At 29.2% G+C, this 21,254-nt stretch overlaps 2 protein-coding genes across 4 annotated transcripts; both read right to left on the bottom strand.

Moving 5' to 3' along the window:
• Positions 1 to 238: 238 nt before the first annotated feature.
• On the bottom strand, positions 239 to 6,486 carry LOC107420701 (E3 ubiquitin-protein ligase RSL1). Of its 3 annotated transcripts, none has more exons than XM_016029739.4 (4): positions 6,044 to 6,486; positions 4,981 to 5,640; positions 3,520 to 4,280; positions 239 to 1,110 (listed from the first exon to the last, which is right to left on the bottom strand). In XM_016029739.4, the coding sequence occupies exons 2-4, from the start codon at positions 5,389 to 5,391 to the stop codon at positions 729 to 731; spliced, it is 1,554 nt and encodes a 517-aa protein (XP_015885225.3). In that variant the 5' UTR covers positions 5,392 to 5,640; positions 6,044 to 6,486; the 3' UTR covers positions 239 to 728. The 3 variants fall into 3 exon arrangements, with proteins under 3 accessions (XP_015885225.3, XP_048331717.2, XP_015885216.3); XM_048475760.2 differs by having other exon boundaries at positions 4,981 to 5,705; positions 6,049 to 6,486; XM_016029730.4 differs by having other exon boundaries at positions 6,049 to 6,486.
• A 4,177-nt stretch (positions 6,487 to 10,663) lies between these two features.
• On the bottom strand, positions 10,664 to 12,275 carry LOC107420161 (probable zinc transporter 10). Its single transcript, XM_016029057.4, has 3 exons — positions 11,626 to 12,275; positions 11,338 to 11,487; positions 10,664 to 11,221 (listed from the first exon to the last, which is right to left on the bottom strand). The coding sequence occupies exons 1-3, from the start codon at positions 12,241 to 12,243 to the stop codon at positions 10,916 to 10,918; spliced, it is 1,074 nt and encodes a 357-aa protein (XP_015884543.3). The 5' UTR covers positions 12,244 to 12,275; the 3' UTR covers positions 10,664 to 10,915.
• Positions 12,276 to 21,254: the final 8,979 nt, after the last annotated feature.

The following is a 21,254-nucleotide window of genomic DNA, read 5'->3' as shown; positions in this document are numbered from 1 at the left end:
TAGAGATGAAAAGTCTCGGTGGAGGTTCACATTGCTCTAAAAAAGTCATGAAGATGCATATTAAAGATAATGGTAACCCATGTCCCCAGATGGATCAGCTAGTCTTGCATGCTATCAAGAAACTACAGCTTTCAAAAATCCATAGGATTTTTAAGACAGATCCGGAATCAAACTACTAAACATAGATGGTATATGGATTAATGAAGCAAAGATTACTAACCAAGAAAAGAAAAAAAAATAATAATAATAATAATACTTTTTATGAAATATATAAACATTGTTATGCCATTGTATTATTTTGATATGCTGAAAGATCAAAGAAAGGTAACTCAAAATTTTGAATGGATATTTTCCCCCAACTTACTTGGAAGAGAGCAGATTAAATGGAAAATGTTTGTTTCATTCTTTCTTTCTTTCTAAATTTACAACATGATAAATGTCGTTTCAATTTAATCAACTTCCAAATCTCCTATCAACTCTTTCTTTCAAGAAGAAAGCATCATCATCAACCATTGTCTTTCCTTCCTTCTCATCTTATGCATGGACCTTCACGGTCGCAATTCTTCTAACATAAAATGATTATGGAACTACAGAGGGCTATTTGGCAGGTCTGTGTAAATTGAAAATGGAGTAGCAGGAGTGAGAAACTCTTCACCTCCACACAAGTAAGGCTGAGGAGCTTATAACCAGCTCTTTTTTATATTATCAGAATAGTCCTATACTAGGTTTCATTGGATATAGTCTTCATAGTAGTTGTCACTTATGACGGAAACAAATCTCTCGAGCCAAGGCAGCTGATTGAGATCTTTCATCGCATCTACATAGGAATCTGTACAACGAGGCGGGGATTGGTAAGGGTGATGGTCGCTCAGACTGAAACCCCCCGCAAGGAACCTCTGGATTAGTGCAAGCTGTGACCTCTCTTGGTCTGAGTATGCATCCATGACCATGGGGAGTGAATTGAATGTTTCCCATGCCCATTGCTCCGATTCTTGCATAGATTGGGTTACCAAGTCTTCAGAATTGTCTTCATCCCAGAAAGCACATTGACAAGTCTGTTGACCTTCCCTATATTCCGCACCACAAGAATAACAGAACTCATGCCCACACCTGAAAATGTTATACACATGCTTTCGGAATTTAGATTTAATAACTACTTTAAAAGGACTAGAAACTTAAGTGTGAATAGAAAACATCCTTGTGTCATGCAAACATACCAAACAGGACGTCAATGATATTGCTAAACCAGAAATTTAACAAGTTAATGCCTTACTAAAACCAGCATAAAACATCAACTTTGGCAAACAATTTTTCCAAACAAGTAGTCTCACTGGAAAATCCTGTGAACATTAACTACTTCGACATATTTTTTTGTCCCTTTCTTAATTTCATCTGCATTAGCATTGGCAGTAAGGTGCATAACATCTTGACATGCTAGAAACAAATGTCATGCAGCACTAAAATCCGCCCCAGTATGAGAGAGAGAGAGCTAAAACACCAGGCAAACACATATGGTCTCTATAACCTGAACACTCCAGAATAAAATAGTCCCCTAATGGCTTTCATATTGCATCTTAAAAATATCTTCCACCTTTCAACATTCACCTACATTAATGTGACTGAAAATTATGAAGTTCATACCCATCATCCAACATATCTTATGAAAGAAAATGAATAAACAAACGTGAAAGGCATTCTTATTTGACCTTAAATATAAAATTTACAGATACCAAGAAAAATACAATATATACTCGCAAGTTTAATCTTTTATGGTCAAATTCTAAATTATCTCCCCTGACAAGGATGTTAGTAATCCAAAATGCTAAAAAAGCTGGCTTCAGGAAGTTCAATAACAAAACCACAGACCTGAAATGCTTGAGACATTTCCAATAAACCTTTCAACTCCTTAATATGGGGCAGCATGAATTGTGTTTGGAGGAGAACTGAATCATGGCCATTGCCCCTTTAAGGATCATTCTATAAACTCATTGTAGTTTTACTTAAAAGGATAAGGTTCTAAAGGTTCATATTCAGTGTTGGGAATACAATCAAGATGGGTTAGATACGCCAAATATGAATGGCACAACCACCATGTTAATACAATTGTTTGCTCCTAACTACAGAATTTTGAAAAGATACCTCTTAGTACATAATAAAACTGACTACAACCAAAAGTGAAAGGCCTACGTGCTCTGAAGGTTCAATTGTAAATTTGGAAGTTAGAAAAAGCTAATTACATTATGCACAAAATAAATAATAGCACATAACCATACAGGTGACTCTTCCTAATAACTGAATCATGAAAGAATATTTCTTCGAGCCAAAAACTCATAGAACTTCTAGTTTCAGAGAACATTTCAAAAACTAAAAAGGGAGCAAAATGCTGAAGAAAAATTCAAAATGTTGTCAAGAACATAACCAAAACTAACAAGCAGCAAACGCTGAAGATAAATTCAATATATCATTAAGATTGTAGTCTCTCTTTCCTGTTGAACAACCCAAGAATTGGGTCTATGCATTTAAGCATGCATGAATTCAATCCTGTGTAAAAGTAGACCACTTGAAAATCAAACAAAAATCTTTTATTGTAGTCTCTCTTTCCTGTTGAACAACCCAAGAATTGGGTCTATGCATTTAAGCATGCATGAATTCAATCCTGTGTAAAAGTAGACCACTTGAAAATCAAACAAAAATCTTTTATTTGGAAAGGAATGTAAGAAACATTCCAAAGAGGAGATGCACCATCTCAATGGTATGAATAAGGGTATTGGGTTTATTTTCTTGATAGTGGCTGCAATACATGATATGAAAATTAATGCATAGACCCTTGAAACATGATTCATTAACAGAATATAAAACTCAAATAAATAATTTACAGCAGCAAAGAAAAAGGACTGAGGCTAATTGGTTGCATAGATGAACGAATTGGGTGAACTGATATTTAATCTTAAAAATCATACTACTTTTTAAGTCATCAGATAAGCGATCACAACGAGAACCTCTGACTTTACTCTTGGCCGCATCAATCAACTTATACTTGCCTTGACTCTCGCATAAAACAACTTATACTCTTCAGTTACTTGTCACAGTTAAAAAATACAACATTAATTTCAACACCATACAAATCTTACAATTAAACTTATTAAATATAAGATTCTCAAATACCTTTCCTGCTCCCACTCAGTTCCTCTAATTCAATCATTAATGAAAAAATTTCTTATCTAGACATGATTTCTTTTCCAGGTTAATTGACTCATTTCATTTCACTTTTCTTTGTCCCTAAAGATTTTTTTAAAAAGTCATGCAATTTTTGGCATTTGGGTAGTGCTTTTAAAGATTCCCTTTTGAATGGGGGCCTTGACATCATCCAATTATTTTAAGCAGCACTATTGTTCCACCAAACAAACAAATAAAAAAATACAAATACAACAAATGGTACTAACTTTTGTCTTTAATCTAACCACACTATTAAAATCTTCCAGAATATCAAGGAAACTTTTAAAGTAAAGGGAATCTTACCAGCATGTCATGTGGTAACAACCTTGAGTAAGCTCAATCATTCTTCGACATTGCTGGCAACGCCTCCACTTTTTGTTTTGTGCCAGGCGATGCAAGGTAATGTCTGAAGCATCTCTCTCTTCCAATGGGAGGCTTTGGTACTCTTCACAGCTCATTGAAGAATGCCAAGGCACCACACAATCCACACAAATAAATCTCTGACAAACCGGACACTCAATACAGCTATTGTCTGATTGACTTGATGAACTTGCCCTAGCTGATAAACATTCACGAGGATCAAGGAGGACAGAACAATTTGGAAATGGGCAGTAAATTCTATCACAATGGAAAATATTAGCTTCTGCAAGGGCTTTCTCCAGAGATTCGTAGGAAGTGGATGTAAGAAAAGATTTGCACTCAGTGTTGGAGATCCAATACTTGCATCCCAGCTGAGGACATCTGGTAGGGACCTGGGAGGACAGTAATTTTCCATCAACATAGGTTCTCATACAATGAGAACAGAACTTATGCGAGCATTTCAGAGTGATCATCATTAAGGAAAGTTTGTCTTCACAACAGATCGAACAATTTTCAAATGAGGTATTCCCCTTTTCAGGAAAAGAGACGACCCCAATTGCCACTTTTGCTAGTTTCAATGGTCTCTCAAGATCAGCACAGGGAACAAATTTCAGAACAAAAGCTTCAAGATTACTAGCATGTTCTAGTATCCTTTGCCTCAGAGCAACTAGAAGCGGAGTCTCAAGTTTCTTCTCATTTGTTATCTGTCAGAAAATTTACAATATTAAATAAAAATTGGTACATGCATAGATTAAAATAGAAAATTCAAACTCTGAACGTCTAAGATGAAAGGGAATCCCATATACAATCAGCGTCTATTATTCCAAATACAGGTTAACATAGCCACCGAATCTGAAAGGTTTTGTTATTAGGAAAAATATGGAAAGCATTTCGTAAGTAGAAAATAGTAACTGTCTTACTTCCCTTAAGGTAATCAATCAGTAGCCACTGTACTAAATTTCACTAGTTAAATTCACTGAAAACATCTAGTTTAGGAAAATATGGGTTGCATTTTCAGAATGCACACAAGTTGATTTGAAAATGAAAAGTAGTATAGTTTTCGTTTTGCAATCCAAATTAATTACAAATATTAGCAACAACACAATGCAAGATATTTAGGCAGCCAATATTGAAGAGGAGATACCACCAAGAGTAGCCACATATTGCACAAAATCTTCTCGATAAGCAAAACTATTGGTTTTTCATATCAAAAAATTTGTCTTAAATTACTTGCGGAAATACGAATTCCTATAAAATAACAAACTAATCTAGCAAAATATTTCATGATATTTTGAAATTCCAGCAAGAATTCATGAAGTCAATTCTAGGTTTTGACAGAGCACATAAACTTCGTAGAAATTAAGAATATAAGATTAACAAACCAACAGCTTTATGAAGGATTACCTGATCATATAGCAGCTCAGAGTCTGTGAAAGCATATACACGACGAATATTATTCTGTGCAACCTCCATTAGCCCATCCATTAGAGCCAAATAGTCTGCCACAGGCTCCTCCACATAAAAATCAAGCTTTTTCTGGACCTGAATAGCAGATAGAGCGGATGATCGTTCAATGAACACCCCAATTCCTGAAAGTCCAGAACTTGAATCCCCAAACCCAGATATTGAAATGCCCTTGAAGAACATCTTCACAGAAAATTCATCAAGATCATCATTTGTCTCACCACCTTTCAGCGGTTCTTCATTATCCTTCCACACCTCCTCATCTTCGCAGCAACTCCGAAACTCTTCTTCATCTTCTTCCCTGACTACATTCAGGGAAGTCCCATGACCAAAAACTGCCTCATCCTCCATTTTTTATACAAATTTCTCAACCAAAACCCAAAAAAAAAAAAAAGTTTGCAATTTTAATACTTGAAGGGACGGTTGATGCTAAAATCTAATCGGAACCCACCATTAAAATCAAACTGGGAATCCTTATAAGAGGAGCATCTATTTCTTTCAAAAATCACAAAGAATAGTAAGCACCACTTCGCCGTCACGATGCAAGCGGACGCCATTCAAGAATCGATCCGAAACTTCATATTGCATCAACAACCCATCCTTTAAAAAATTAAAAAAAAAAAAAAATCAACGAACAAGATTCGTATTATACATTGATCTTCCACCTACAGAATTTCAAACAACTTTAGAAAATACCCACCAAAAAGTCAATCAAAAGAACCAAAAAAAATCCACGCTTTATCACACCCCAAACCCACTATTACATATTATAAAAAAAAATAAAAAATAAAAAATAAAAGCAAAAAACAATGGTCTGGTACCAAAAATAAATAAAGATATTTGTCTTCTTCACACAAATAAAAATATATCCAAAAAACCCATTAAACATATATTAACCAAAAAAAAAAAAACTCCATCTTTATCTTAAAAAAGAAAAAAAAGAAAAAGAAAAAAGAAGCAGGAGAGAATATGAGTAGCAAAGCAAGAAGCGAAGGTTCTATACCATACCATGGCGGTTTTTGAGGTGAAGAGGAGGAGGGGAATCAAATTCAGATTGATTCTTTTTGGGTTGGTTGTCTGAATGGGTGGGTAATTTCTTTTTTCTTTTTCTGTACAATAACCCTAATCTGACAACTGCTCCCCTTTTTGATCCTCTCAATGCCTCCCTCTTTCTTCTTAGTCTTACAAGGCAGAGATGCTTTTGGAATTTTTTATGTATTTCTTGACTTTTTTAAGCCTTGTTGATTCATTTATTTTGTTCTGTAGGATGTGGCGAGAGAAAAAAAAAAAGGAGTCATATTCATCATTCAATATTTTCACCATCATCATCATCATCACTCTTAAATAGTATTTGATTGTTTTAGGATAGTTGGGTGTTGGCGTAAGAGCAAAGGAAATATCTGCTGTGCTGGCATTCTTCGCTTGCTTAAAAAAAATAAAAAAATAAAAAAGAATACACATGCGGTTGGAGATTTTACAGTGCTCATTTCGAATAATGTTATACATGCACCCCCCATTAATATTATTACACATTTGGTAGACAGGTCCATTTCACTTTCAATAATGTAGACCCACCCCATTTGTTGTATTTTTTATGTGGGTCTCATTTGATTGGATCATATCACCTACTATGAGATTTGGAAGATAAAGATTGGGAACGAACATGAAAACCTATGCAGTTTTTACTTTTTATTGAAGGATTATTTAAAGTTTTTTTTTTTCAAATGTATTTATTTTGTTGGGTTGTTTGCACTTTCATTCTTAGAGTTTGGTTTTTTCTTAATATTGTATTGAATTGTATGTGTGTGGGTTAGTTTCCATTGAAGGATTATTTCACTTTATTTTATTTAATGTTTTGCATTTTCGGCTCCAAAAATTTTAGCACTTTTATCCCTTAACTACAATATTTATTGTACTTTAATATTTCTAGCCCAGTTTCGTTCCACAGTTGTGGAAAAAAAACAAAAAGAAGCAATTATGGGATTCTTTTTTTGGGGAAAAAATTAATATCACATACTGATTTGGGCTTTTTTTTTTTTTTAAGAATTAAAACATATTCTAAATTAACATTCACCTAAATTTAATTTGAACTAGAATTTGAACATATATTCTAAAGTCAAGTTTAGGAATACAAATATTTACATTCCACTGCAAAAGAAAATATTACGTACCCAAATTGGGGCTTGGGCATCCTTCAATAAAATAAAAAAAAACAAAGAATTGGGCTTGGGCTTTCCGATTTTAGAATTTTTTTTTTTAAATAAAAATCCGATTTTAGATTTTGAGCGTTGAAATTTCGGCTTTAAAACACTTCATCTAATTTCTAAAACACCCGAATTTCATGTAGCGTCACACAAAACCAAACGCTTTAATCTCGAACAAATTTAAAGAAATGATACAAATTTTTCAATGTAATAAAAAAAAAAATACACAACAATTTTTAATTTGAAGCTTTATTTGGTGAAAAAATGAAGACGTAACGCTGAAAAAGAAATAAAGCTCGATTTTGATAACTGTTGAAAGGTATGTTTGCTTTTGTCTTTGTTTTTTTTTTTTTTTTTTTTTTTTTTTTTTTTTGGTAAGTTTGGTTTTGGTTTGTTGAACATTATTAGATAGCCTACCTTTATATTATTAAACAAACTAAGGATGTTTGGTTTCAAATTACCAAACATGTCTAAGACATTCAATTGCATAGTACGGCACAATCTAATTTTTTTTTTTTTTTTGACTCTGGTTATTTTAGCATATCACAGCACACCCCAAAAAAAAATAAAAAATAAAAAATAAAAACAAAAAAGAAAGAACCCCAATGAAAGCTGAAGCTTACATTTTTCATACATGTTTCTCCCATAATATGATTATAAATTATGAAATTTAATTTCAATTGTAAATCTATGAAAAAGAATATGAAAATATTATTTGGCAAGGGAGGTAAGGTGGGGTATATATGTTGTTGAAAGTAGAATGGTTGGTTTGACAGAGCTTTAAGAACAGTGGAAAATAAGATAAAAGTTATGTAAAAATGGAGTTAAAACATACTAAAGTTTGAATGAATGCCTAGAAGTTGAATAATTGCTCTTTGCTTTTTTATAGTCAAACACAAGAATCTTTGATTTCGTAGTTGGAGTGTATTTACTAATTAATTTCATAATAATCCTTATAGTAATTTAATGTAAGGCTAAAGTTGTAAATAAAAAAAATTAAAGTGCAGTTTTATTTACACTGCAAAACTTGCTATATTTTCCAGATTACATATATTAAAATATCTCAATATTGTTCAGATTATATATATATATATATATATATATATTGTATTTTTAACCAAAAAAATAAAAACATAAATCCGGATTGTATAAATTGGAAAAATGTACACTTTTCAGTATATTTAGGCTATATATATCATATTCTTAATAATAGATAAAAACATAAAATTGAAACTGAAAAAATATATGCACTTCAATATACATGTGCCAGATAGAAAAATTAAATTTTAATATTGGATATATGTAAATTATAGTATGGTTAATAATTTTTATTGTGTGAATATAATTGCCTAATCAACAAATTGCAGTAGGGAAGATAAAATTTAGTCGTGTAAGTGGAATCCCCTAATTTTTATTATGTAGAATATCCAAAATTTTGAGTAAAATCATATTTTTAACTTTTTGAAAAATAAAATGAATTTGTTTTAAAAAATAAATAAATAAAACAAACCATTGTTGTAATAATATATATCAATTACAACTATTTTTTTTTTGAAACATATATATTTGCAGACTGATACAACTATTAAATAAATCAAACAACATAAATTTGGTTTAATAATGCATCGATTTTTGCTCTAACAAATTTTGTTTATCACACAGTTTCGAAATATATCGTTTTTTTAATCAATTATATTCTAATCTTTTCGGTAACAAAGCCAATGTTTTATTATAATGCTTATCACCACCCTCTTGTCTCACCCATCCATTGAAGGCCTCTACTTTATTCTTTCTTGCTTTCAGAAAGGATAATTCATATTTAAGATTGTATATATATTGGGTTTAAACTGATATAATGCCGTAGGATATCAATATTGGATTCAATTTCCGTGAATCTATGGAGTTTAGTTTTTTTGTCAACTAACAATCTATTTTCTCATTAAATTTTTTTTTGTTTAATATTGTTTTATCATTTAGTAAACAAAGTTTGGTGGCCCTCAACATGCTGAAATAATATTACATTTACATTTTAATATGTACCTTTTGTCTCACCCATCAAATGGAGTGCCTTTTATTTTATTTTTTGCTTTCAAAAAATCTTGGTAAAAAGTAATTAAGAGAATAAGATAATAAGCTGGTAAAAAAACAGAAGAAAAAATTAGACGTAAAACTTTTATAACTTATGATGAAAATTACATTAATACAGAAGCGGGTCTTATTTATAAACTGCTAAATCAATCTAGTTTCATGACACACCTTAATTGATCTTATACATAATTAACTTGCTTCATGGAGTATTGCTAGGTATATATAAGTTCCTGTGAGAACAATTCTTAGTGACAAATTAAAGCATTATTTCATTATATATACAATAATTTCGAAATCAAAATTTTTTTTAAAATTCTTTGAATAGTACACTACTTAAAAATGATAGTATAATTTCTTTTTTTTTAAAACAATTTACCTAAATTACAATTTATCCAAAATTTTTAATTTATTATAATTCAAATTCATATTCCCGTAAATATAAATAGAAATGTCCAACCAGTTAAACTAATATTCTTTATCAAAATAATAGTATAATTGTTTACGGATTAATGTTATTGAATATTAAATAAAAAATGTATCACATTCTAGACTTTGATGGCATGAATGACGTATAAAAAGTACCATTTATCTTGATTAGGTTAACGAGAGCCGACGAGAAGAATTAAAATAATTGAGGGCCTGGTCTCTGGTCTAAGCATTTCTATTCTAATTCCCTTCCAAATGACTAAGTTGCGTAGATAACCATAAAAAGAATTTTGCGAATAATTCTTTCGAATATTCTTTTTTCTTCTACATCCCTTTCTCCCCCTTTTTTTTTTCATCGTTTGCCATGATGAGTCATGACCATTTACCAACATATATATATATATATATATATATTAATTTCCTAGCTACCATATGAATGCTTCAACAGCATATACGGGTTCAAAGATTAAGACTTAGACAACTATATATATATATATATATATATCTACACAAATTCAAGGAGACCATTAATGTTACCAATTTTGCCACAACCCGTCAAGCTTATCATCATTTTCCTTTTGCTCTTCTTTTACACAGCACCAAATCATCTTGAGTACATTCAACCAAATCATCCTGAGTATATTCACCTTTTCATGGTACAGATATGAAAACTGTTGGTACTATCCTTCACCCTCCTCAATAAATTTCTCATTTTTTCAAAACTATATATATATATATATACATATATATATAAAGCTTGGGGTTTGGTCTGTTATATTGTTTGAAATTTTCTATGCTCTAGAAGGGTAAGATTTCAACATCTTCATTCTTATTCTATTATATTTTCTAGCTATATTTAATAATTATAAGTTAAAAAGGAAAATGTCCAAGCAAGTACATAGAAAGGTACAAATTGGCTACTTTTCATATTAGTTTAAAAAAAAAAAGAAAAAAAAGAAGAAGATAGTCCTGGATTATAGAAGCCTATTTTACAAACCTATGTAAAATTTACACCACATATATGGATAGATCCATATGATGTGATAAATTTTGTGATAGGTTTTATAGAAAAGGGGATTTTATTACAATATTTAATTTTTTATACATGATGATTTGGAATTAGATTTTTCATCATCATCGCCATCATGTCTCAAGTCTCAAGCCCATTTGGCCATGACAGACATTCCACCAGCACCTAAAAGAACAGCAATATAAGATTTAATCTGAAGCTTAATGCTACCTTGTAACTTGGCACCCATGAAATCTGCAGCTAGAAGATCAACCAAAGCCATGTATATCAAAAGCCCAGCTGATGATGCATTCAGCAATCCAACGGTGATCAATGCACTCGGACTGTTTTCTTTGTATGTGCTTGACATGGCTAAACCAAGAGCAATTCCAAATGGTGTTGTTACAGAGAAGAAGAACACCATGATTGCCTTCTTTAGGAACTTGTACTCAGCCTAGTTCATAAATAAAAAACAACATGATATTTTTATTAAATATATGTTAAATATGGAAAAGAAATATATATATATATATATATTTCTTTTTCCATATATAAGATACATATATATACCTGTAGAATGCAACCTCCAAGTCCCATGCCTTCAAACATTTGATGGAAGCAAAGGGCAGCAACAAGACCTTTTATTGAGCAAGTATTATTTGAAGCTCCAAGTGAAAGCCCTATTACCACTGAATGAACAACTATTCCCAATTCCAACACCTGCAAAACAATAAAACACATACTATAATCCAAAAGCACTTGAGCTATTAAAATCATTATATTTATATTTTCTTAGCAAAGGCGGCGAGCAATTTTATCACTGAGAAAAAGACAATAATTTAATTGATAATATCTCACCATGGCAACGACGCGATAACGAAGAAGTTGCGAGTCAACTCCATCTGCCTTGAAACCATGATGATGCTGGACATGAAAATGAGAAGCATCCATTACAGCCATCTCTTGATCTCCCTCAACAGGCATATCACCATGTTCAGGGATAATTTCCTTGTTACATTTCTTGCTATACAGGCTAGTAGCCAAGGAATCCACCATTAAAGTCACAATTGCAGACAACATGGCAACAAAGCCTGTGAAAGGAAACTTGTGCCATGGATTGTTTTCCAAGCAATCAGACCATAACATGTCAAACGAATCCGGCAACACGTGCATGAATCCGGTGGCAAGGATGATTCCGGCCGCGAAGGACTTAACGATCACGAACAGGCTTCGATCAGGATGCAGGGCTTTGATTGAACGGGTAAAAAGGGGTAAACAAACTCCAATCATGCTGGTGATGAGAATGGACACAATGGCAATGATCTTGAGGGGCAAAGCCCTTGCCTTGTTGTTGCAGGAATTGTTGGATACCGTCTGACATTCATTGGACTGTGAATAAGCTTGTGGAGTGAGGATGGAGATGAGGATGAAGATGGAGATTATGAACTTCAACTGTGAAATGTTGTTCATGGCCATTTGACTGTATTTGGTCGCCACAAAATTGTTACTTGGCCTATAATTGACATTTCTTTGGACCTTGTATATATAGAAAAACGTGACATCATGAGCTCCAATATATATATATATATATATATAATGCAATGAATGGTTCCTTTCTATTGCCTATTTAAATAAACTAGTCACATATAAGTTTACTATAACATATAATTTGTCCCTTTCTATTGCCTATTTAAAAAAGAAAAAAATTGAAGGTGCTTCCAAGAGAGCACTAGTCCCTCTCTTAAAAACACGCGGGGCCACATTTGTAGCTTCTAAGTCAACCTGATCACCTGTTTGTGAGAGAAGGGAGCAATGTTGTCAGTAGCATTGAAAATTTGCTTGCATAATTTAATCTACAGCTAAACAATTCACTCAACCTATGTAAAAAATACCACCAATATGAAAAATAAAAAAATAGAATACAAATAAAAATATTTAAATATATAACATAAGATAATGAAAAATAGAATATTTTAAATGAAATTTATATTATTGAAAATAGAAAATAATCAACAGAAGACATTGTGATTTAGCCTCGATATAATATAAAATTTTGTTACTGCTTTTTTTTTTTTTTTCTTTTAACGGAATGTTTTAGGCAGCTTTTTTTTTTTATTTGGATAAATTGGGCAAAAACATTTAAATAACATATATATAACTCTAATGTGAATTTTGTAATCAATAGAATAGTTTCAATAGTCTTTTTCCCAAAAAAAAAAGAAAAAATAGCTTTAATAGTTTATATATGACAAGTAGGGGTGGGTTCGGTGCGGTTTGATTCGGTTTTATAGATTATTTAAACCGAACCGACCAATTCAGTTTGGATTGGATACGAAACCAAACCAAACCGACCACCATGTTCAACCCGAACCGAACCAAATCGATGATCATTGGTCGGTTTGGGTTGGGTTAACGGTTTAGGTCGGTTTGGATTTCGGCCCAAATTTTTTTATTTATGCTATTTTGAGATAAAAATTGTACACATTGGGTTCAAAATTGTATAAAGTTTTTTTAGGCCTTTTTAATTATCAATCTTCAATCATATTCATGCATTATATTTTGAATTAAGCATCTTTTTCAAGCTATTATCTAAATTAAATAATATCTAAATTAAATAATTTTAATATACATTCAACTAGCAAAAATACCAAATAAACTAACTATTAACTACAATGCAACATGAAACCATACAACTACAATACAAGTAAGATAATACAAAATAAAACCATATAACTATAATATAAGTCTACAACTACAACCTAATTATACTAATACATCATACACCAACAAATAAATTCTATAACAAATCTACAACCATTATTAATTATAAAATAGAATATAATCCATATTTGAAATCTTAAATTTTAAAATGAACTTATAATTAAATAAACTAACAATCCATAAAAATAAAAATTATTTTAAAAAGTCTTCTTCCACACTCTTCAATCCTATTCTCACAATAAATAAAATAATAGTTTTATTTTATAATTATATACTATATTTATATATAAAAGTAAAATAAAATGTTAATTTAATTGATGATCGGTTTAGTGCGGGTTGAGTTGGATAAATTTTATCCAACCTACAACCCGAACCGACTATTTATGTTTTTTTTATATATTTAACCGAACCAAACCGATTAATAAATTAAAACCAATCTAAACCAAACCAAATATGTCGGTTTGGTCGGTTTGATCGGTCCGGTTCGATTTTTGCCCACCCCTAATGACAAGTATATCCTATAAACAGTTTTTAAAACATGACTAAGATTAAATTTAATAAATTGTGAAAAAAATTAACATGACTAAGATTAAATTTAATAAATTGAGAAAAAATTATCTTATAAATCTATATTATCCAATTATAACAGAAAAATACTAATTTTAGGGAAAAATAAATAAAAAAATAAAATAAATAGTACAAAACTAATTTGGAAATCAAAGTATTTATATATTATCTGGTACATATAATAATTTTTTTATTTTTAAATTTTAAATAAAAAAGCATCAAATGCATATATAGAACATCTAAGTTTTATTTTAAAACATTTACAATGCTTTATTATTAATAAATCAAACTTATATTAGTACAAAGAGCGGCATTAATTGTAAGTGTAAATGACTTATCAATTGAGATAATATGCTTGACCAAAAAGGAGCATTCGATGCATCAAATTTGTGATTTGGCCACAATATATATAAAATTTTTGTTACTCAAAGTATGATTTTGTCAATAAAATATTTTAGCTAGATTTTTTTTTCTTTATCTTTAACAAAATATATTAGCCAGCTAAAGTGTTTATTTTGTTGTCACTATAGATATATATAATAGGCATCAAAATACTTACTAAAAATATTTATCAAATAATATGTGTCAATATATTATAGGTTAACATATTTATATAACTTAAATATTAATAAGTGAACTTTTAAATAAATAATAAATGAACAAAAAATATAATATTGTTTTATCATTTGTCATATCATTTATAAATAAATTTGATGAATATTTTGATAAAAATAATATTAGGACATGTTTGGTTTGCAGCATAGATACAAAAATAGAATAACTACATTAGAATTTCTTGCATTTAGGAATAATTGTCCCATATAATGAAATATGCTTTCATTTAAAGAATAGCTATCCTTTTAAAAAAATCTTAGAGTTGGTTTTATATTTGAATATAGATTATCATTTTTCATATCATTTATAAATAAATTTAATGAATATTTTGATAAAATTAATATTAAAATATATTTGGTTTGCAGAATAGATACAAAAATAGAATAACAATATTAGCATTTCTTGCCTTTAGGAATAACTGTCCCATAAAATTAAATATGCCTTCGTTTAAAGAATAGCTATTCGTTTGAAAAATTTTAGAGTTGGTTTTATATTTAAATATAGATAAATTTGAAAAATATTCTTTCTATATTTAAAATATTTTAGATTAAGGTAGATTAATCCTATAGTTAATCATATAGTAAAAATACATAAATAAATATAAAATCTAAATTTAAATGATTTTTTTTTATCAAATTTGAACTTTTTTGAAAAAAATATTCATAAAGTTTAAACCTAATTTTAATTTAATATTATTATCAAACATATAAAATTTATTTTTTTTAATTACCATGAATACATAATCCCATTTTATTAGAAATATTCATACTATATACTAAATGTGCCCCTGGTATGTATACAACAGATCAAAAAATTTACCTTTTTATATTTCTTTTTCTTTTTTATTGTTTTGTTATTAGGTTATCCATATGGTACCACTTTTCAATTTCAAAGAAATATTTTGTTGTGTTTGAAAGAGGGGGGCTCCATATAAATTAATATTTAATAGAAAAAATTCTTCATTTGTTTATTTTATTTAGTTTCCCTACATACCATTTTTTTTTTCACAGGTGGATTTTAAAACTTATAGATAGTGGGAAAATGCACAATGAAAACTAATCATAAATAGTGCTATTAGAGTTTAATTAAAAAAATTAATTCATTATTTTTAAAATATTTTTAAAATTCTTCAACATTCTTTTTTAATTTTAAAAGTTAAGCTCTTCAAAATTAAAAAAACACTGTTAGAGATACTCTTATACATTTGCAACAACTAAATGTCATTGTAATGCTCCACATCAATTAGCTGTGACATTCGATATATCTTTGTTTTGAAAAAACAATCAGCGATAGCCATCACTGATATTAGTCCGAACGCCTTCAATGTTCATATACTATTGTCCTATATATGTCAAACTTTCTTGTATTTTTCTCATTCTCTTTTATTTTTTAAAACAATCTGATTAAAAAATAAAAGTTATTTTATAATGTCAAACTTTCTTGTATTTTTCTCATTCTTTTTTTATTTTTAAACAATCTGATTAAAAAATAAAAGTTATTTTATATTCAGTGACCGTATATACATGATGACAGATCCAAATCACGACTTTAGATTTGAGAGTATTCTCCGTTAAAAAAATGTGAAACATTATCAGCATAACATGGTTTTGCGTCATAGTATTCCCTCCGATGTTTGAACAAGTCAATAAATAGTAATATATATGTATATATGTATATATATATAAACAAGAAAATAGAAAGAAGACAAAAACAGAAGAACACGATAGCACCTAAGTAATCAATATTGCCTTGCTGACAAAAACAGAAGAACAGGGTAGCACGTAATTAATCAATATTGCCTTGCTCCTGTACCTCCTGTAAATATATTATATGTATAGGAGACAAGTGGTGGATGAAGTGGATAGTTTTACTTATTCATTTATTTATTTTTCAACTGTGCAACATTAAATTATTTACCAAATTTATTTATAAAATAATGTAGCAATTATCACTAATTATATAATTATATATATATATTGGGAGTTAAAAAATTTATATAACGCCCTATATATAAATAAATAAAATTTTAAACTTCATTTGATAATCAGTAAACTGCTTCACATATAAACGGCCTAAATTTCAATAAATTCAATCAAATTGTTTTCTAATATTGATAAAGTGAGATGAAAATTTCAACCAACCACAATTAGCCAAAAAAAAGAACCCGAGGGCCTCAAGCATAATGTTTTTAAACTTGAGAGCCTTAATTCTAATATTTTAAGCTTTGAGGATATAAAATACAATTGTTTCAAATTAGAGATTATTAAATTGCAATTATATAATCATTTATTTCTTTAAATGAGGAAATTCAAAATTCTGAATGTTTGCTTAATAAAGTGTAGTGCTTGTGTGTCTATATTAATTATATATATATATATATATATTTGAAAAAAAAATCAGCCTTCAATATTAAGTAATTTTTGAAGACCTATTTTTTTTCCCTTCTTTGATAAATGTTTAGAGAGAGAATTTTTCTATATATTCTGATGGACTTTTATTGGAATCCCACTCCTTAATTTTTAAATTATTTAAAAGATTGAGATGTAAAATTATTTTTAAGGTTAAATGAGCCTATAAAATTTATTCAAAAGATTTTAATACATCATCTAACTTATTTATACTATCAAAATATTTTTAATTTTTAATTCTTAAAATAATTTAAAAATTAATAATAAAAATTGTGATAGTTTCTCATCAAAATATCCTAATAGAAAACTTGCTAATGTTTTGAGGACCTAAATATCACAACAAAAGCTAATTGTGCTTATGGTATTAAGGTTCGTGTCCGAATAATTCCGAAAGGTATGCACCATGCCGTGGAGTAGAAATGAGTGTGTGATTCTTATGGCTGCACGTGTTGTGCTTGTGTTCCAAGTGTGATAATTGGATATTGGGCTTTCTAAGCTTCTATTATTGTCTTATTTTGTAGGAGTATGGATTATTTGCGGGTAACTAAAAGTTTGAGGGGAGTTTGTGTAATTAAAATTTAATGGTTTCTCATGTTTTGTATATTGTTCATAATTTTGGATGTTATTTGTAAAGTTAGGTTATTAATTCTAACTAACTCCTTTTTTGTTTCTTTTTTTTTTTTTATAGTGATTATTGTGGAGAAAACTGTGAATTTATCATTGGGCTACAAAAAATGTTTTATGTGATCAGTAATGCTACAGATATTAAAATGTTTACAAAATTTATTTGTTAAATAAAGCATGTTAAAATTTTATTGGTTGACATATTTATATATTCTAGATATAAATAAATGAACTTTTAAATGAAAATGTAAATTAAAAAAATAAAAAAATTAAATATTATCATATGTCATGTCATTTGATCAATAAATTTAATAAATATTTTAATAAATCTAACATTATTATTATGTAAATTTATTGTGGAGAAAATTGTAAATATATCACTCGGTTGTAAAAAATATTTTATGTAATTAGTAATGCTACAGATATAAAAATATTCATTAAATTTATTTACCAAATAATATTATTAAAATTTTATTGGTTGATATACTCATGTAATCTAAATATAGATGAGTAAACTCTTAAATAAAAAAATAAATTAAAAACTAAAATAATTAAATATTATCATATATCAGGTCATTTGATTAACAAATTTGATAAATATTTTATTAAGTCTAGCATTATTATTATTATGTAATTTATTCCTTATTTTAGGATAATCAGTTAGATATTTCTAGATGTATGTTCCTTCATTGTTGGAGACCAAGCATTGAGCATTTAGGTAAAAAAAAAAAAAAAAAAATTTCCGTTTGACATTTTTAACACAGGCGAAGTGGAAGACCAAAAGAATGAAGTGTGCAGTCTAACCAACCATATTTGACCTTTTTAACTATGACAGATGAACAAATGAGGGCAATGAGTTAATAAAAGATAATTAAATTTTATTAGAAATATACATCAGCCCAAGATATAAAAATGCCATTAGGCTTACTCATGCCTGTACGTCCAGGAAAAAAAAAAAATTACTAAAATTACTTCAGCCCTTTTTACAAAATGCGTTGACTAATAGTTATGAAGGTTAGAAGAGATGAACATCAGAAGAAAAAAGAAGTGCACAATCACATATCTCCAAGAAAATCCAAAAAAATTAAAATGATAAAATTAGAACGAAGCTTGAAAAGGACACTAGAGATAGAGGATTGTTATAGGAAATTATCTCAAGCATATCAAACAATATTAAAAATATGAATGAAGTAATCTTTGAAAAAAAAAATCATTTTTTTTGTTGATAAAGATGAGAAAAAAAAATATTTGAATGGGTTCATTTATATAAAAAAAGAAATACATCAAGGATAAGATTTAATATCACCTGAACAAACCATTAATAATAATAATAAAAAAAAAAAGTGAATGTCAACATTCATAGCTGCAACGACCAAACAAAATAATAATACTGCTTCTCTATAAGCTTGGAATATTTTAATTCCTGGTGGACGAGTTGATAAAATATTAATGTTATTTTGCGTACTTAATCCTTTGACTAATTTCATGAGAGGGTACAAGATGGAGTACAATCCTTACACAGTTGTAAGAAGGCATTAATTAAGGACATATGAAAACAAGCGGCATGATGTGGGGTCAAATTGATATTAAAAAAAAGACGAAGAAGAAGAAGATTATTTGTGTGGGAGGGTGTATTAGTAAAAATAAATGAAAGATAAGGCGTGTAACACACCAAAACAATATATATTTATATATATATATATATATATATATATGTACTCTAATACCTGTTGATTATAATTACGTTTGGAATATATAAGATTTCTGATGAACATTTTTTTATGTGGAATTTGATATAATAATAATAGCGTAGAGTGCATATAGGATTGACAATTTTATTATTTGTAAATTAGTTTAGATACGTGCAATGCCAAGGACATTATTTAGCGTTGGACCAAGAATAGCTCGAATCCACTCAACTCTTCAAATTTTGAAACGAACATTAAAGGTGAAAAGCAAGCCATGAGAGAATTGGTTTCACTTGTAAAAGAGAAACTCAAATTAGTAAAGTCTTTCATATGTATAACTTTGGTCCAACCATGGTGAAAATGTAAATATCTTAGGACTAGTATTAGTTTAAGATTTCACTTATATTTTATACATATTTTAAGTTTAAAGAATAATTAGAAAGTAGAAACCAAAAATCGTAGTTCTTGAAACTAGAGAAAAGTTTTGAGAGACTTACACATTTGAACTATGATTAATCAACGGTTCTATCCATTGATATGTTTTTTGAAATTCAATTCAACATCTCATAATAATAGAAAATCAATTTAGATAGTAGGATTGTTAGGTTCCATAAAAAAATTCAAAAATTTGAGCTTTAATAAGCAAATTGATTGATCAATATCAATAGGTTTCTAATTACTGATAATATTATGGTTGCTTATGAAACAATGCGTAAAATTGGCGCAAGGAAATTGGGTACTGATCATTTGATGGCTCTTAAATTGGATATAAATAAGGTCTATGATCGAGTTGAATGGGATTTTTCCAAAAAAAATGATGGTTGAGATGGATTTTTCTGTCCAGTGAATTAATTTGGTGATGCAGTGTGTCTACAGTTTCATACTCAATTCGTAGTAATGATCAGCCCATGGTTTGATAAATCCTGATAACGGTTTACGATAGGAAGATCCTTTGTCATCATATTTACTTCTAACATGTGCTGAGGGATTATCTTCTTTTTTGAAGAAGGCTATATTCTATGGAAAAATTAATGACATTCGTGTTGCTGATATAAGCCCAGTAATTTCTCATTTATTTTTTTGCTGATGATATTATTCTATCTATGCATGCTTCCCTTCAAAATTGTCAGGTAGTTTCGAATATTTACATCAGTATGAAATTGCTTCAGGACAGCAAATTAATTTGCAGAAAACTACAGCTACTTTTAGCCCCAATATACCTATTGATATATATTCAATTGGCTATTAAGGATCATTTTCAGACTGCATAGTTTGGATAGGGATCACAAGTATTTGGGTTTACGTTTGTAGGTAGAAAAAAGGTTTAGGTTTTTCAATTAAGGAGCGAGTTTGGAAGAAATTGGTGGGCTGAAAGGAAAACCTCTTGTCTTGTGCAGGTAAAGAAATTTTAATCAAAGCTGTTACCTAATCAATTCCTACTTTTACAATAGGGTGTTTTAGATTGCCAAAGAAATTGACTAAGGAGTTAAATGGGATGATGACTAAATTTTGGTGGGGTTCTTTTAGAGATAAAAAGGGTGTTTCTTGTTAGAAATTTTATGCACCTAAATATACATAATAAATTTCATAAATCATAAATTACTAACCTCCAAACGCAGCCATTGATAAATTAGATCTTTAATATTGCAAAATAGAAACAACGTAAAGTAGTGCCTATGGACACACTACTCTCAAACCACTCTTAGATTTCTGAAAACCCTAATATTAAAATATCGTATGGCATATGTTTATTTGCTTGCCCTAGACCTTTTATAGTCTCTGTAAGTCACACTTACCCATTAATTTTAACACACATAAAATACTAATAATTTAATAATATAATAATAATACTAGAAAAAATATG

This window comes from Ziziphus jujuba, chromosome 1, assembly GCF_031755915.1.
Source record: "Ziziphus jujuba cultivar Dongzao chromosome 1, ASM3175591v1".
Lineage (NCBI taxonomy): Eukaryota > Viridiplantae > Streptophyta > Magnoliopsida > Rosales > Rhamnaceae > Ziziphus > Ziziphus jujuba.
The sequence above is the reverse complement of the archived record's forward strand: the minus strand, read 5'-3'. Positions and strand labels throughout refer to the sequence as shown.

Excerpts from the sequence above, each read along its gene's own strand:
- LOC107420161 (XM_016029057.4), bottom strand. The coding sequence starts at position 12,243 with ATGGCCATGAACAACATTTCACAGTTGAAGTTCATAATCTCCATCTTC. Across the intron at positions 11,488-11,625 it reads GTTATCGCGTCGTTGCCATG|GTGTTGGAATTGGGAATAGT; the intron begins GTGAGATATTAT and ends ATTGTTTTGCAG. Across the intron at positions 11,222-11,337 it reads TTGGAGGTTGCATTCTACAG|GCTGAGTACAAGTTCCTAAA; the intron begins GTATATATATGT and ends TTTATGAACTAG.
- LOC107420701 (XM_016029739.4), bottom strand. The coding sequence starts at position 5,391 with ATGGAGGATGAGGCAGTTTTTGGTCATGGGACTTCCCTGAATGTAGTC. Across the intron at positions 4,281-4,980 it reads CTGAGCTGCTATATGATCAG|ATAACAAATGAGAAGAAACT; the intron begins GTAATCCTTCAT and ends ATTTTCTGACAG. Across the intron at positions 1,111-3,519 it reads TGTTACCACATGACATGCTG|GTGTGGGCATGAGTTCTGTT; the intron begins GTAAGATTCCCT and ends TAACATTTTCAG.